The 14228-nt window shown below is 45.6% G+C and overlaps 1 protein-coding gene across 1 annotated transcript; it reads right to left on the reverse strand.

Annotated features, from left to right (window-relative positions):
* Positions 1-7821: 7821 nt before the first annotated feature.
* Positions 7822-12345, reverse strand: LOC129350672 (copia protein). Its single transcript, XM_055017867.1, has 2 exons — positions 11061-12345; positions 7822-10413 (listed from the first exon to the last, which is right to left on the reverse strand). Exons 1-2 carry the CDS (start codon positions 12343-12345, stop codon positions 8411-8413), a joined length of 3288 nt encoding a protein of 1095 aa, XP_054873842.1. The 3' UTR covers positions 7822-8410.
* Positions 12346-14228: the final 1883 nt, after the last annotated feature.

Here is a 14228-nt window from a genome sequence, read left to right on the forward strand (position 1 = left end):
CAACTGATGTTTAAGTTGATTTGGTGTGAAGGAATTGCGCGGAAAACATATTTCACCAAAGTGTGCATTTCAGCTCAGAAACAGCATTTTAAGCAGATAAAAATCATTAAGGCTGAAGCAACGTGAACTTCATGTTTTCAAACAAATTTCTGAAGGCAAATGATGTTTAAGTTGATTTGTTTTGAAGGATTTGCGGGGACAACAAAGTGTGCATTTCAGCTCAGGAAAAGCATTTTGAAGCGTCTAAAATTCAAGAAGGCTACAGTAACGTGATCTTCATGTTTACACATAAATTTCTTCTTTCGAATCACTTGAAATGTGATAGATATGAAAGCAAATGATGCTTAAATTGATTTGTTTAAATTGATTTGGTTTGAAGGAATTGCGGGGACAACATATTTTACCAAAGTGTGCATTTCAGCTCAGGAACAGCATTTGAAGGTTCTAAAAAATATCAAGGCTGCAGTAACGTGACCTTAATGGTGACACAAATTTCTTCTTCGAATGACTTGAAATGTGATAAATATGAAGGCAAATGATGTTTAAGTTGCTTTGGGTTGAAGGAATTTTGTGTCCACAACATATTTTACCAAAGTGTCCATTTCAGCTTTCCAAAAAAGTGAAGGCAGCCTCCATTCACCAAGAGCACAAGAAACACCTGGAAGTAATGCACCAATATCAGGGCAGAAGGAACGAACCGCCGCTGACGCGGACCAAGAGAGCGTCTGTACCAGGACAGGCTCTGCCTCTGAAGAAGAAGAAGCGCCAAGTGATCAACTGGACGACGGATCTGACGACGACCGATGCTCCGGGGCCTAGCGGATTGAATCCTCCAGCTGTGACGCCTCGCCACAGCCCAACGTGGGATCCAGGGATGTTGACCCCCAAAGCCCAAACTGGAGTAAAGGCGGTGGAAAAGATGGGCCAGCGACACGGTTTTCTCCTACAGCTGTAGGTGGCTGCGACCTTGTCGAGGTTGTCCACCCGTCCCTTGGTATGATTGTACTTGAGAACAGCAGCGGGTTTCCCTCCTCCTCTTCCCCCTCCTCCGAATTGTTCTCCCGCAAGCCCAGTTGGAACGGCAGCGGCGGCGGCGGCTGCGGCAGCGGCGGTGACGACGACGCTCTGATCCATGGAGAATGAGGACATTTTTGTTCTTCTTGGCCAGGTACGAGAGCCGAGGGTCTCCTCCTCCTGGCTCCGTGGCGGTCGCGACCATTGAGGAGGATACGGCCCTGCCCTTGCAATCGAGCATTTCTGGCAGGATTTCGGGTCTGTTGTGCCAAAGGGTGCAAAGGATGGCAAGTCCTCGATCCCTGAAGAGGCGGACCGGTAGCTGGCCCGAGGTGAAAAAGTTGTCGCACATCACGGTCCTACCCGAACCCAGCCCCTGGGTCAGGTCCATGACGACGCGACAAGCTAGGTTCTTCTCCAGGGGACCTCGTTTGTCGGGTATTCCCAGGTACATTTGCATGTGCCACGCGTAGCTGGACCTGGCTCGCAGGTGACCCATATCTTGAGCCCGTACCTGGGCATGTACTGCCTGAACGAACATTGTTGTTGTTGTTGTTGTTGTTGTTGCTGTTGTTTGGTGAGTAAGGAAAGAGGAGAGGAGAATAAGGAAAAGAAAAAGGGAGTGATTATTATTATTATTATTATTATTATTGTTATGACTAATTTCATTATGAGCTACCAAAGATGCAACTGTAACACACACACACACACACACACACACACACACACACACACACACACACACACACACACACACACACGTCTATAAGGTGACATCGGGGTCTGGGACGCACATTTCCGGCAACCTGGTTCACACCACAGGTCCCACACGTGTCTCGTGGCAGCCAACTTGTCTGAACAGAGGCGTTGCCTGGACTCTCTGGTCCTTCGGTTGTCAAACCGTAGCACGCTAGATGACGCTTTGAACGTCTTTAGCAACATGCTGGACCGCAGTGGTCGTCCGGTATCAGGATGCCAGAGACTCTCGCAGGCTTCGCCTCTGGACCTGTACACGCCGGAGAGAATGAGTGAGCCCAGGTACGCTCAAAACCATGTCCTGTACATCCTTCACCATCTAGATAAAAACAAATTAAAGCAAGAAAATGAAATACAATGCACGTTGTCATATGTATTTCCTTTTGGTTCGTGCATTTACTCCATTGATAGCGTATGCTAAAAGGACAATTATTTAATTTTTACCCTCCACCTCGAGATTGGTCATTTCGATCACTGTGCCCTGGATGTCTGGGTGGATGAACGCCAGGGGAACGTGGAGACTATGTCTTTGGTCGCATCTTTGGCAAAGGCCGTGGGTCCCAGAGCTGGGTGGAGGTGAAGATCGTTTTCGTAGTCATCATTTGCCCCCCGGGCGACCTGGGCACAGGCCTTCGCCGTCTCCATTGCCGGGCACGCTCCTCGGGCTCGGTTGTACTCCTTGTTGGGCTCGTCCCCTCTCATCCCGGAGATCGAGCTGCTGGAGCGGTGTCCATCGCATGTTGGTGGTTCCTTTGTCTGACTCTGGAGGGCCAGAGGAGGCCGTTTTGGTTCTAGGACTCTTGTTCTTGTTCTTGTTGGTGGTGCTGTCGGTGTGGTGCTGCTGCTGCTGCTACCGCGACTACTACTGCTGCTGAGCAGTAGTCGCGGTAGCAGCAGCAGCAGTCTCTTTTCCCCCGTTCCTGACAAGTTTTCAGGGTTTTCGTTGTTGTTGTTGTTGTTATTTTAGTTGTGCAGTAGAAGCAGTAGTCTCAGGGTTTCCCCCGGTCCCAATGAGTTCCTGGGTCCCGAGAGCTGGGTCTGAGCATGAGCATATTATCCTCTTCCTTCTGCTCGTCTTCAACCCCCATCTCCTTTTTCTATACTATATTGGTGGCCTACTATCTGGGTCTGAGGTGAGCCCCATGGTCGCGAATAAGGGAAAAGATACAGTCGATCTCTGTCACGTGTAGGAGGTGGTGGTGTCGGTGGGAGTCACCGTCATGTTTTTATTGTTTAGTTTACCCCGACCGACCGCTTCCGAATGACCGGCTTTTCTTCCTCCCGACCAACTGGGTCTTGCTTTTTTTTTTTGTTTTGGTGGTTTGGTTTTCATTCAGCCCGACTAACGGGCTTTCTTCCTCCCTATCAACCGGGTCTTGCTTTTGTTTTGTTTTTTTTGGTGGTGGTCTGGTTTGGTTTTCATTTTGCCCGACCGACAGGCTTTATTCCTCCTGACCGACTGGGTCTTGCTATTGTTTTTTTTTTGTGGTTTGGTTTGGTTTTCATTTAGCCCGACCGATGGGTTTTCGTCTTCCCGACCGACCGGGTCTTGCTTTTGTTTTTTTGTTTGTTTGTTTTGGTGGTTTGGTTTGGTTTTCGTTTAGCCCGACCGACGGGCTTTCTTCCTCCCAACCGACCGGCTCTTGCTTTTTTTTTTTTTTTTTGTTGTTTTGGTGGTTTGGTTTGGTTTTCATTTAGCCTGACCAATGGGTTTTTGTCCTCCCAACCGATCGGGTCTTGCTTTTTTTTTTTTTGTTGGGGTTTGATTTGGTTTTCATTTAGCCTGACCGATGGGCTTTCTTCCTCCTGACCGACTGGGTCTTGCTTTTGTTGTTTTGTTTGTGGTTTGGTTTGGTTTTCATTTAGCCCGACCAATGGGTTTTCGTCCTCCCAACCGATCGGGTCTTGCTTTTTTTTTTTTTTTTTTTTGTTGGGGTTTGGTTTGGTTTTTGTTTAGCCCGACCAACGGGCTTTCTTCCTCCCGAACGACTGGGTCTCGTTTTTGTTTTGGTTTTTTTGGCGGTTTGGTTTGGTTTTCATTTAGCCTGACCGATGGGCTTTCTTCCTCCCGACCAACTGGGTCTTGTTTTTGTTTTGTTGTTTTGTTGGTGGTTTGGTTTGGTTTTCATTTAGCCCGACTGACAGGCTTTCTTCCTCCCGACCAACCGGGTCTTGCTTTTTTTTTTTTGTTTTGGTGGTTTGGTTTGGTTTTCATTTAGCCCGACCGATTGGTTTTCGTCCTCCCAACCGATTGGGTCTTGCTTTTTTTTTTTTGTGGTTTGGTTCGGTTTTCATTTCGCCCGACCGACGGGTTTTCTTCTGCCCAACCGACCCGGTCTTGCGTTTGTTGTTTTGTTAGTGGTTTGGTTTGGTTTGGTTTGGTTTTTATTTAGCCCGACCGATGGGCTTTCTTCCTCCCGACCGACCGGGTCTTGCTTTTGTTGTTTTTTTGGTGGTTTGGTTTGGTTTTCATTTAGCCCGACCGACCAGGCTATAGTGTTTTCTTTCTTTCTTCATAAAAACATAGAAAACACACACACACACAGACACAGACACACACAGACACACAGACACACACACACACACACACACACACACACACACACACACACACACACACACACACACAAAACACAACAACCATAGACGTACTCTGGTGTGTGGTCACATACAGTTGTTGTTTTATTTTGTTTTAGTTGCTCACATTGGCTGAAAACAGGTCAAACACGACTTGTCACCATAAACATAGCTTTGCCTATGTTGGTCATGTCCACAACATCCTGATCCAGAGTGCGCCTGGTTCCCTCCGGGCAGCACTCCTGGGCTTTGACCTTGACTTTGAGCTTGAGGTCGCCTGTGACCTCCCCTGAGAAACACAGGTCCAGCTGCTCTTCGGTCAGGTCCGAGAGCAGTGACTGGTCGAAAGGCTCTGGACGGGGTTCCCCCACGGCCGTGCCTGGGGGAACCCAGGTTGTTCAGCTTCACCAAATTTTGTAGTACTGCAGGTGCAGCGGGGGAGAGTCGAAGATCTCGTATGCAGCAGCCTTGGCCCAATAGCTTGGTCCCAGCTCGACACCATTAACTTGTAGACAATCGAGAACCGAGCTGCCCATGTCCAGGAACACCGGCAGCTCTGCAGCAGCGTCGGGGATCGGTATGTGTTTCTCTTGTTGCTGTTGCTCTTGTTGCTGTTGCTCTTCCTCCTCATTGCTGTTGGTATTGCTGTCATTGTAGCCACTTTCGTCGCTATCGTCATCGTTGCTATCATCGTCGTCGCTATCATCATCGTGGTCACTGTCTGGTTGCGCTGGCTCGCCCATGATCATGTCACGTCGCCTCTCCGAAGCCTGGCTATCTGCGTTCTCGCCGCTCCCGGAAGGCATCTTTTTTTTTTGTTTGTGTTTTTCCCCTTGGGTTACTGGCAGACTCTGGCCGCTTTGAGGCTGATTATATTCCCTCCCTCCCTGCCCACCCCCCCTTCTCTCCCTCCTCTCTCTCTCTCTCTCTCTCTCTCTCATATGTGTACGGGAGTCATAGATAATTTTAAAAAACACATTCTGAAGGAGTGGATGTCTGGTCCCCTAGAAACCTAGAGGCAGTGACCGTGCACAAAGGTTAAAGTAAATGTTGTATTTTAGGATTCTAGGATTAGCCAAAAGATAACATAGTGATCATGTTGATGTCTGCATAGTCTAAACAGATGTTGATTTGGTCTGTTGAGAGGAGGACAGCACGGATGAGCTGCGGGACGGGACTGGTGAGCTGCAGAGTAGCGGTCCTGGTACCTGGACCTCATCATCGAAAGCCGACAACTAAATAAAATGAAGAAATGGTGTTGATAGCATCTGTAATTTAAAACCATTTTCTCCATTAATTGATTATTAATTTGTCCATACAATGTTATAAAGTGTTACAACAAATACCTGTAATAATTTCCAACAGTGCTAAATGCCTTGTTTTATTTGAGCAACAACTAAAAACCACCAAAGAAATCTGTCTATACGAAATGAATGCATTGAATTTCCACATCTGCAAAACTGGAAAAGAACAATCAGTGTTTTACCTTGAAACTATAAAAATAGCTGCACATTACCAGTACTCTTTACTTCATTGTGCTAATTTGATCATTTGAATCAGTTTTAGACTTGCATTAATGATAATGTTTGGTTCTTCAACAGAAATTTCAATGATTAAAATATAGTTCAATCATATGATTAAATGGGCCATTGTGTAATACAGGTCTTGTAATGAAATATTGCTGCTACTTTTCTCAGGTTTTCTAAGGCATTGTTTCATAGCTAGTTAGCTTACCAGTGGCTAACTGGATAGCAAACAATAGTCACGTTTACGAGAAACTACACGTGATACACGACAATTCAATATTATAGTTTATTTTTTTCTTTTTTTAAATATATTTTTCATATAAAAAGTGTCAGTAACTGACATCAGTCAGAAGTTTGAAAAAAAAAACCTCCACTTCCTCTCAAACCTCTTCCAAATGTACCATTCCTTTATCGTGCCCCTACCATGTTAACTGGCATAACGTTCATAATATTGTTTTGGAATTATGGTAGCTAGCGTATTGATAGTATGCTAACAGCAGGGTGTTTGAGGAAAAAAACTTACCAGGATCAGGGTCGGTGGGTCTGTTCGGCAGCCTAGCCTATTCATAGTATGGTAACAGCAGGGTGTTTGAGAAATAAAATTTACCAGGATCAGAGTCGGTGGGTCTGTTCGGCGGCCTGCATCCAGCATGGCTGTGGCGTTCAGGGCCACAGTTGGAAATCAAATAGAGCCTCCATTTTGGCTGGCTGGTCAAAATGGGGGCTCTTTTTGGCCAACAACTGCTGTGTCCCACCTCCCTTTTCTGATCCGTGTAGTCATTTTTGAACTTTTTAAGTTTGTTGAGGAGTTAGTCAAGGCGCCACTCGTACCAAACTAAAACTGGAACCATCTTGGTCGAAAAGAGGCTAGAGCAACCAGCAGCAGATCAAAATCAAACAGTTTTTATTACAAAAACCCGCACCCTCCGGACCACCGGTGCAGCGGTGTGTGGTGGCAGCCACTGGACAGATCCGGGAAAGGAGCTGCTCCATGTCCTCTTTCTGGAGGACGATGGGTGTCCAAGTCCTGTATCTGGAGGACTGCAACCAGCAGGAAGGGAGGGGGGGGGGTAGGCAGGCTCCTGAGGTCCGGTGGTCCGGAGGGTGTGCGCTTGCGCTGCAAGACATGTGGCAGCAGCCACTGGGTGGGCAGGTCCAGCACCTGCTCTGCATCCACACTGATTGCCAGCAGCGTGGAGTGCAGCAAGCAGGGAGAGGAGCAGATGGCAGGAAAGGGGGACCAGGCGGTGACCATGATATTTGTGTCCATTAAAGCTAATTCTGTTTCTAAATGCCTTTTTAATTAAAATAATCGAAATATATAATTTCACAAAGTCATGGTGGTGCATCAATGCAAGTCCGAGTTCAACAATAGTTCTTTTTCACATATATTAGCCAAAAATCTTGTCTGACCTCCTTTGGCCCTGAAAACAGCTTGCATCTATGCTGCCTTTGTTTTTACATGGTTATCCACAGTCTCTGTTGTTATTGAGTTCCAAATAGTTTTTAGCTATTCCCAGAGACTTGCTTTGGATTAAACTTTTGTGTGATCTGTTATTGAATTCAATAAATCCCAGATCTGTTCAATAGGATTCAAGTCTGTACTTTGACTTGGCCAGTCCATCAATTTCAGTACTCCATATTCCTTTTTCTTGGTCCAGTAGTCTCTGCACAGCTTTGAAGTATGCGTGGAGTCATAGTCTTCTTGGTATGAACCCACAACCAATCAGGTTCAATCCAGAAGGGATTCCATGATGCATCAAGATGTGGTAGTAGACCCATGGATGGTAACATGAACAAGAAGCTTCTTGTTCATGTTACCATCCATTTTAATTAATTTGCCCATCCCATTTCCACAGATGGAACCACATACCATAATAGAATCTCCACCGTGTTTCACTGTAGGTAAAATCCATCTAGCATGAAAATGTTCTCCAGCTTTTCTGCCAACAAAAACACAACGATGCTGACCAAAGAGTTCAAACTTGGACTCGCCCGTTCACAGTACCTTTGTAGCGTGAGACATCTCGCAGCAGTCTATCGTGAATGCAGTCACCACTGTGGCTAACTAGCACTAGCTCTAATGGCTAATATTCACGGGAGAAAATAACTGACGCTTCACCATCTCTTCGGCCTGGAACTCTCTCTCATACACACTGGCAATTTATTCTGCGCATGCTCACAATATACATTCCGGTGCACGCAGGCACTCACGTTCAGCATGTCGTCACTGCGTAGGCTATTCAACATGGCTTTGCCACTGTTTATCAAATATGCTTAACACTCCCACTCAAAGACATGTTTATAGCTCTCTCTAGTGGTAAACAAAACCAAAAATACATAACTCTAAAATAAAACCTTTGACATCCTGGCAGTGTTCTGAAAACCTCAAAAATAAAAATTTTTACATCATTATAAAACTTTGCAGTTCATATTTCTATCCAGAAACATTCATATCTGCCAGTTCACATTACTCTCCAAACAAATACCCCTTGAACTTCTCAAATTTAGCCTTTGTCAACGGCTTGGTAAGGACATCAGCTACCATGTTTGCAGTAGGGCAGTATACTATGCATATCTTCCCTTCTGTGTGTGCGGACCGTACAAAGTGATACTTGATATCCACGTTTGCTTCTCTGTCTGCATACTGGGTTTTTAGACAAAGCTATTGCCCCCTGATTGTCCTCGTATATCTTGACTGGTACATGCTGGTTACTACCATCCATTCCTCTAAGAAGTTGTACAAGGTACATACTCTCTTGAGTCGTAGCTGCTACTGCCATATACTCAGCTTCACAAGTAGATAGTGCCACTGTTGGCTGCTTCCTACTCTTCCATGATATAGCTGGACCACTCTCAGTTAAACTGAAACAGTATCCAGTTGTGCTCCTTCTATCATTTTTGTCAGCTGCCCAATCAGCATCACTATATCCCTCAAGCTGTAGGCTTTCCTTACATTTTCGATAGTGTAATTCTTGATCTATTGTGTCCTTTAAGTATCTCAGTAGGTGTTTTGCTGCAGCCCAATGTTGCTGCTTTGGTTCAGCCAGATGTTGCGATAGCTTACTAACAACCCAGCTCAAGTCTGGTCTGGTGCATGTCATAATGTAGATCAAGCTACCTACAATCTCTCTATATCCTGTTGAGTCAATAATCTCACCCTCACTGTCAAAATTTAACTTTTGCTCAGATGGAGTGGACCTCGGCTTGCACTCAGACATTCCAAATTTTGTTAACATCTTCACTATGTGTCTCTTTTGAGTCATCTTGATCGCTCCCTCATTGTGACTAAAGTCAATACCTAGGAAGTGTTTAAGTGGACCCATATCCTTCATCTTAAACCTTCTCTTCAGCATCTCCTTTACATCACTGAGTAATGTATTGTTACTCGCTGCTATAATTAAGTCGTCTACCCACACGAACAGAATCACTTTCTCATTCTCAGATTCTCTGCTGTAGACACAATGATCAGCATCATTTTGCACAAAACCATTCCCTGTAAGGTGATCATGCAGTAACAAATTCCAGTTACGACCGGACTGTTTTAAACCATATAATGACTTGTTGAGTTTGGACACTAATCGTTCTCCTGTTTCTGACCTAAACTTAAAACCTTCTGGCTGCTCCATATATACCTCACAGTCCATCGGAGCATGGAGGTAAGCAGTCTTTACATCCATTTGGTGTAAGGTAAGATCCTCTTGTACAGCCACCTGCATTAATGCTCGGACAGAGGTCATATTGGCTGTGGGTGAAAATGTCTCTTTATAGTCAATCCCTTCCACTTGACCATACCCCTTTGCCACGTATCTGGATTTACAAGTCTCAGATCCATCTGGGTTCTCTTTCACTGCATATACCCAGCGACCTCCCACTGCTTGTTTACCCCTCGGCAGTGGGGTCAGAGTGAAAGTTTTATTCTCTGTCAAAGAGTTCATCTCTTCTTCCATTGCATCAGTCCACATTTTTGATTTCTCAGAGTCCATAGCCTCTCTAAATGTTTTAGGTACATCATAAACTACTCTGTAGAAATAATCCACATTTTCACATTCATCATTGTTACACCCAGCTTTGCATTGGTACTCCTTTAAGTACTCTGGGGGTTTTCGCTCTCTCGTAGGATATCTCTCTTCTCCCTGTTCTCTCTGAGTGTTATCTGCTTGGGTTGGACTTGCCTCAATAATCTCCACACTAGGCTCTTTACTCCCTTCGGGCTGTCCCTGACCCTGGTTAACTACCTGTGGTGGTGTACCTCCATAACTCTCAATGTCATCCCTCATGTCACACTCTGTCTGAGTCTGACTATTTGCGCTGCCTTTTGTGATTGATTTCACGAGTCTGTGTTTTAGGACTTTTCCTGTCTCAGGATAATACACGTTGTATGCTGGGCTATATTTATCATAGCCGACAAAGATTCTTTTGTCACATCTGGAATCCAACTTCTTCTTTACCTGCTTATATACATAACATTCAGAGCCAAATACCTTCATATGAGATAGGTTTGGTGTTTTTCCTGTGAAAACACGGTAAGGCGTCTGCTCTAGACGTTTACTATAACACCTGTTGCGAATTTGAGCTGCTGTCTGTACAGCATAGGTCCATAATTGCTTTGGGAGGTTACTCTCCAATAGCATGCATCGTGACATTTCAAATAAGGTTCTCCACCCTCTTTCAGCAGTTCCGTTTTGGTGAGGTGAGTAGGGTGCTCCTGCCCGGTAAACTCCGTACTGTTATCTGATCTGATGCATTTTATCTTTCCATAGGGAGCTATATCTGCTATGAATTTCTCTGCAGCTTTAGTCGTGTCACTTTTTGCTCTGATAAAGTATGGAAAAATCATCCCACTGTAATCATCAGTGAATGCTATTGCATATTTGTATCCATCTTTATCTGCTGGTTCTATAGGACCGCATAAATCTGTGTGTACTAACTCTAGTATGGCAGTAGCTTTAGCATCTGCCTGCCTGTTTCTGGTTTGTGTAAACTTGCCCTGTGTGCATATTTCACAGTTTTGATTGGACTTGTCATTTTTCCTTTTTACTGACATTCCTTCAACCACCTTTTCTAATTTTGCAATATCATCAAAATTACAATGACCAAGTACCCTATGCCAGGTTTGAATGTCATGACAACCATATACTTCATCAACATTTTCATCCTCTACCGTACTAAGGTAATACAGCCTACCATACACGTCCATCCTGAATTTTGTACCATTCTTATTGACCAGCCAGTCGTCACCGTCCTTGAAGTGGATCTCAGCTCCATTGGTTGTCGCTGCCTTAACTGAAAAGATGTTCTGTGGGAACGATGGGATGTAGAGAGCTTGCTTGAGCCTCGTTCTCACTCGCCGTCCCTCGCTGTCCAGCAAGTAGATTTCGGCGTCTCCTCTCATTTTGGCCATCCCGCTCACCTTGGTTCCGTCGGCAAGCTCGATCTTGTGGTCCTCGGGTCTGAAGCTCTTATCCACCGTTTTGAACTTTGTGGCATCGTTGATCATATGCGATGTGGCCCCGCAGTCGACCATGAGACCCTTCTTGCTTCCTTGCTGTATAGCACAGTCACTCATCTGGAAGAAACAGAAAGTTGGAGACTCTTCCTCAGTCTCTCTATCAGCTTTCTTCACGTAGTCACGGCCTCGCCCTCGACCGCGGCCTCTTCCCCGCTGTGGTGTGTCCCACTTTCGATCCTCTCTTCTCTGTTGGGTGTCGTCAGGACACGCCCTGGCCATGTGTCCCTTTTTACCGCACGTGTAGCACTCGACATCAGCCAGGTCCATTTTCTTTCCACGTCCTCTCTCGCGCGCTCTCGTTGCCCCGCTAGTCTTCATTACTTTGTCTTCAACATTCACGTCACCTCTCCCATATTTCTCTGTACTCTCATAACTTCGCAGTTTTGCTTTAAACTCGACGAACGTTACAACATCCTTCGTCTGTGTGATGTGCACGACGAATGGCTTGTATGAGTCAGGTAGCCCTTTAACTACCATTGCTATCTGAAGTCTATCACTAATTTGTTCGTCTGCCCTTCTTAATGACGTGAATATAGTCTCTGCTCGAATAATATAGTCTGTCACTGTTTCATTGCTAGCTTTGTAGAGCGAAGAAAGTTCACAATATAAACTCACAACTCGGGGTTTGTCCTTTCCTGCGTAGTGTTCGCGAAGTATTTTCAGTGCTTTTCTTCCATCACGTTTCGTATCTCTCATTATCAACGACAAACTCTTGTTGTCCAGGCATTGCACTAGCTCCGCATATGCCTCGCCGTTCTTTGCCTCATCTTCCGCGAGAGCTCCTTCGTCATCTGAATCTATCTCCGGATCCTCCAGGATAACATCTCTGAGGCCACGCAACTCCATCTGCGCAAGGAACCTTGTTTCCCAGAGCTCGTAACTTTTCTCGTCACCGTCGAATAAAAGTCTCAGCCACCTGTGGCCCGCCTGACTGGGCCCATAACCTGTAGCGTTAGACATCTCGCAGCAGTCTATCGTGAATGCAGTCACCACTGTGGCTCACTAGCACTAGCTCTAATGGCTAATATTCACGGGAGAAAATAACTGACGCTTCACCATCTCTTCGGCCTGGATCTCTCTCTCATACACACTGGCAATTTATTCTGCGCATGCTCACAATATACATTCCGGTGCACGCAGGCACTCACGTTCAGCATGTCGTCACTGCGTAGGCTATTCAACATGGCTTTGCCACTGTTTATCAAATATGCTTAACAACCTTCTTCCAGTCATCTACTGTCCATTGTTTGTGCTTCCTGGCAAATTCTCGGTGTTTTTGGATGTTTGAAGGCAGAAATTAAGAATAGCATATAACCACTAAAACAGTTCTGGTCAGGAATGCAAGCAAATAACTGATTTGCATCTCAATCAAAAAGTAATAATGTGCTTCACTATTTTTTTTTTTTTTGTTTTGCTTTTTTGTGAAACAGTAAATTTGAAAATTCATGGATAACAACTGTTCTGCCTGCAGATAATTCATCATCCATGTGTGGCATGAGGAATAAGGAGAAGAATGCATGTTGAAGCGCGTAAATAAACGCACAGCGGCTAGGATTGAGATTGAGGTTGCGACAACGCCACCCAGGGGAATTTCACCCCCGGGATATTCTATTCAATAGGATCAACCAAGGATCATTTAAACACTCTCAAGGCACACACCGGTTCATAATCACTCGGGCGAGAGACGTGTTCCAAAAAATAATAATATCTTTATTTAATTACAACATTAATTATTATAAATAAAGGTCAAGGCCACCAGGTTAAAATAAAAAAATAGAAGCACTCAACTTAAATATTAAAGGGGTAGGTCGGCTTACCATGGCGGCAGGCAAAAATCAGAAAATCAAAGAGAAATGGGGTCCAAAAATAATCCCACACCTGTGACATGACACACCAACGAAAAAGGGGACTCGTGAAACCACCACCAGGGATTGGACTGCCGCCGAGGCTCGCTGAACCTGCACAAAAGAAGCAAATTATTAGTAAGTCACAGAAGCCTGGTGACCAGACCGATACACCTAATCATAAAACACGCACACACACACACGCACGCACGCACGCACTCATTCACTCACTCACTCACTCCACAGAACAATAGTTAAAACACATATACAATATGAGGCAATATAATAGCGTTACAAAGCCTAAGGCTTTAGTGCCGAAAGTGCAGCGTAATAAAACTACTACGCTGAAGCAAAGAGCCACAGAGAGAGCGAGCCGACACAAGTCGACGAGAGAGCTGAACAGAGAGCCGAAACAGCCGTAGGAAAAGACAAGAGCCGAAACAGCCGCCAGTCCAGGGAAGCGGTGGCGTCTGACAGGCCACACGCTTAGCTGCAGCCTATAGAAGGTAAACAATTAAACAAGCATAATTATCATTAGATGACTGTTCATCTGCGCTTCATTGATCACCTGCCCCATTAGAGCGATACATACCCGATCAGCCGTGGCGCAGCGTGGCAGCAAGCAGGCAGAGGAGACTTACCAACAACCGCAGCAGTTATGCTGCAGCAACCACACAACAAAATCAGGGACCAGTTACCACACCAGATAACACAAGTCAGACAACGTTAGCTTACCCCGCCAACATCGATGCGCCCACGGCACGCTGAGTGGAGCGACCCATCTCCCAGCGTCAGAGCCGTCGCTACGCAACAGAGCGGGGAAAAAAAGCCGTCACTACTTGCGCCGCACATTACAGAAAGTTAAATGGAAAAGCCCATTACCTGTACCAGCGATGTTACGTGCGCCCCGAGTTACCACGCCAGATCGAGCACGCCCGGCTGCAATCACCTCCACGAGGAGAGCTCAGAGCGGAAAGTATGAGACTGAGGTGAAGCCAC

Source organism: Amphiprion ocellaris, chromosome 2 (genome assembly GCF_022539595.1).
Source record: "Amphiprion ocellaris isolate individual 3 ecotype Okinawa chromosome 2, ASM2253959v1, whole genome shotgun sequence".
Lineage (NCBI taxonomy): Eukaryota > Metazoa > Chordata > Actinopteri > Pomacentridae > Amphiprion > Amphiprion ocellaris.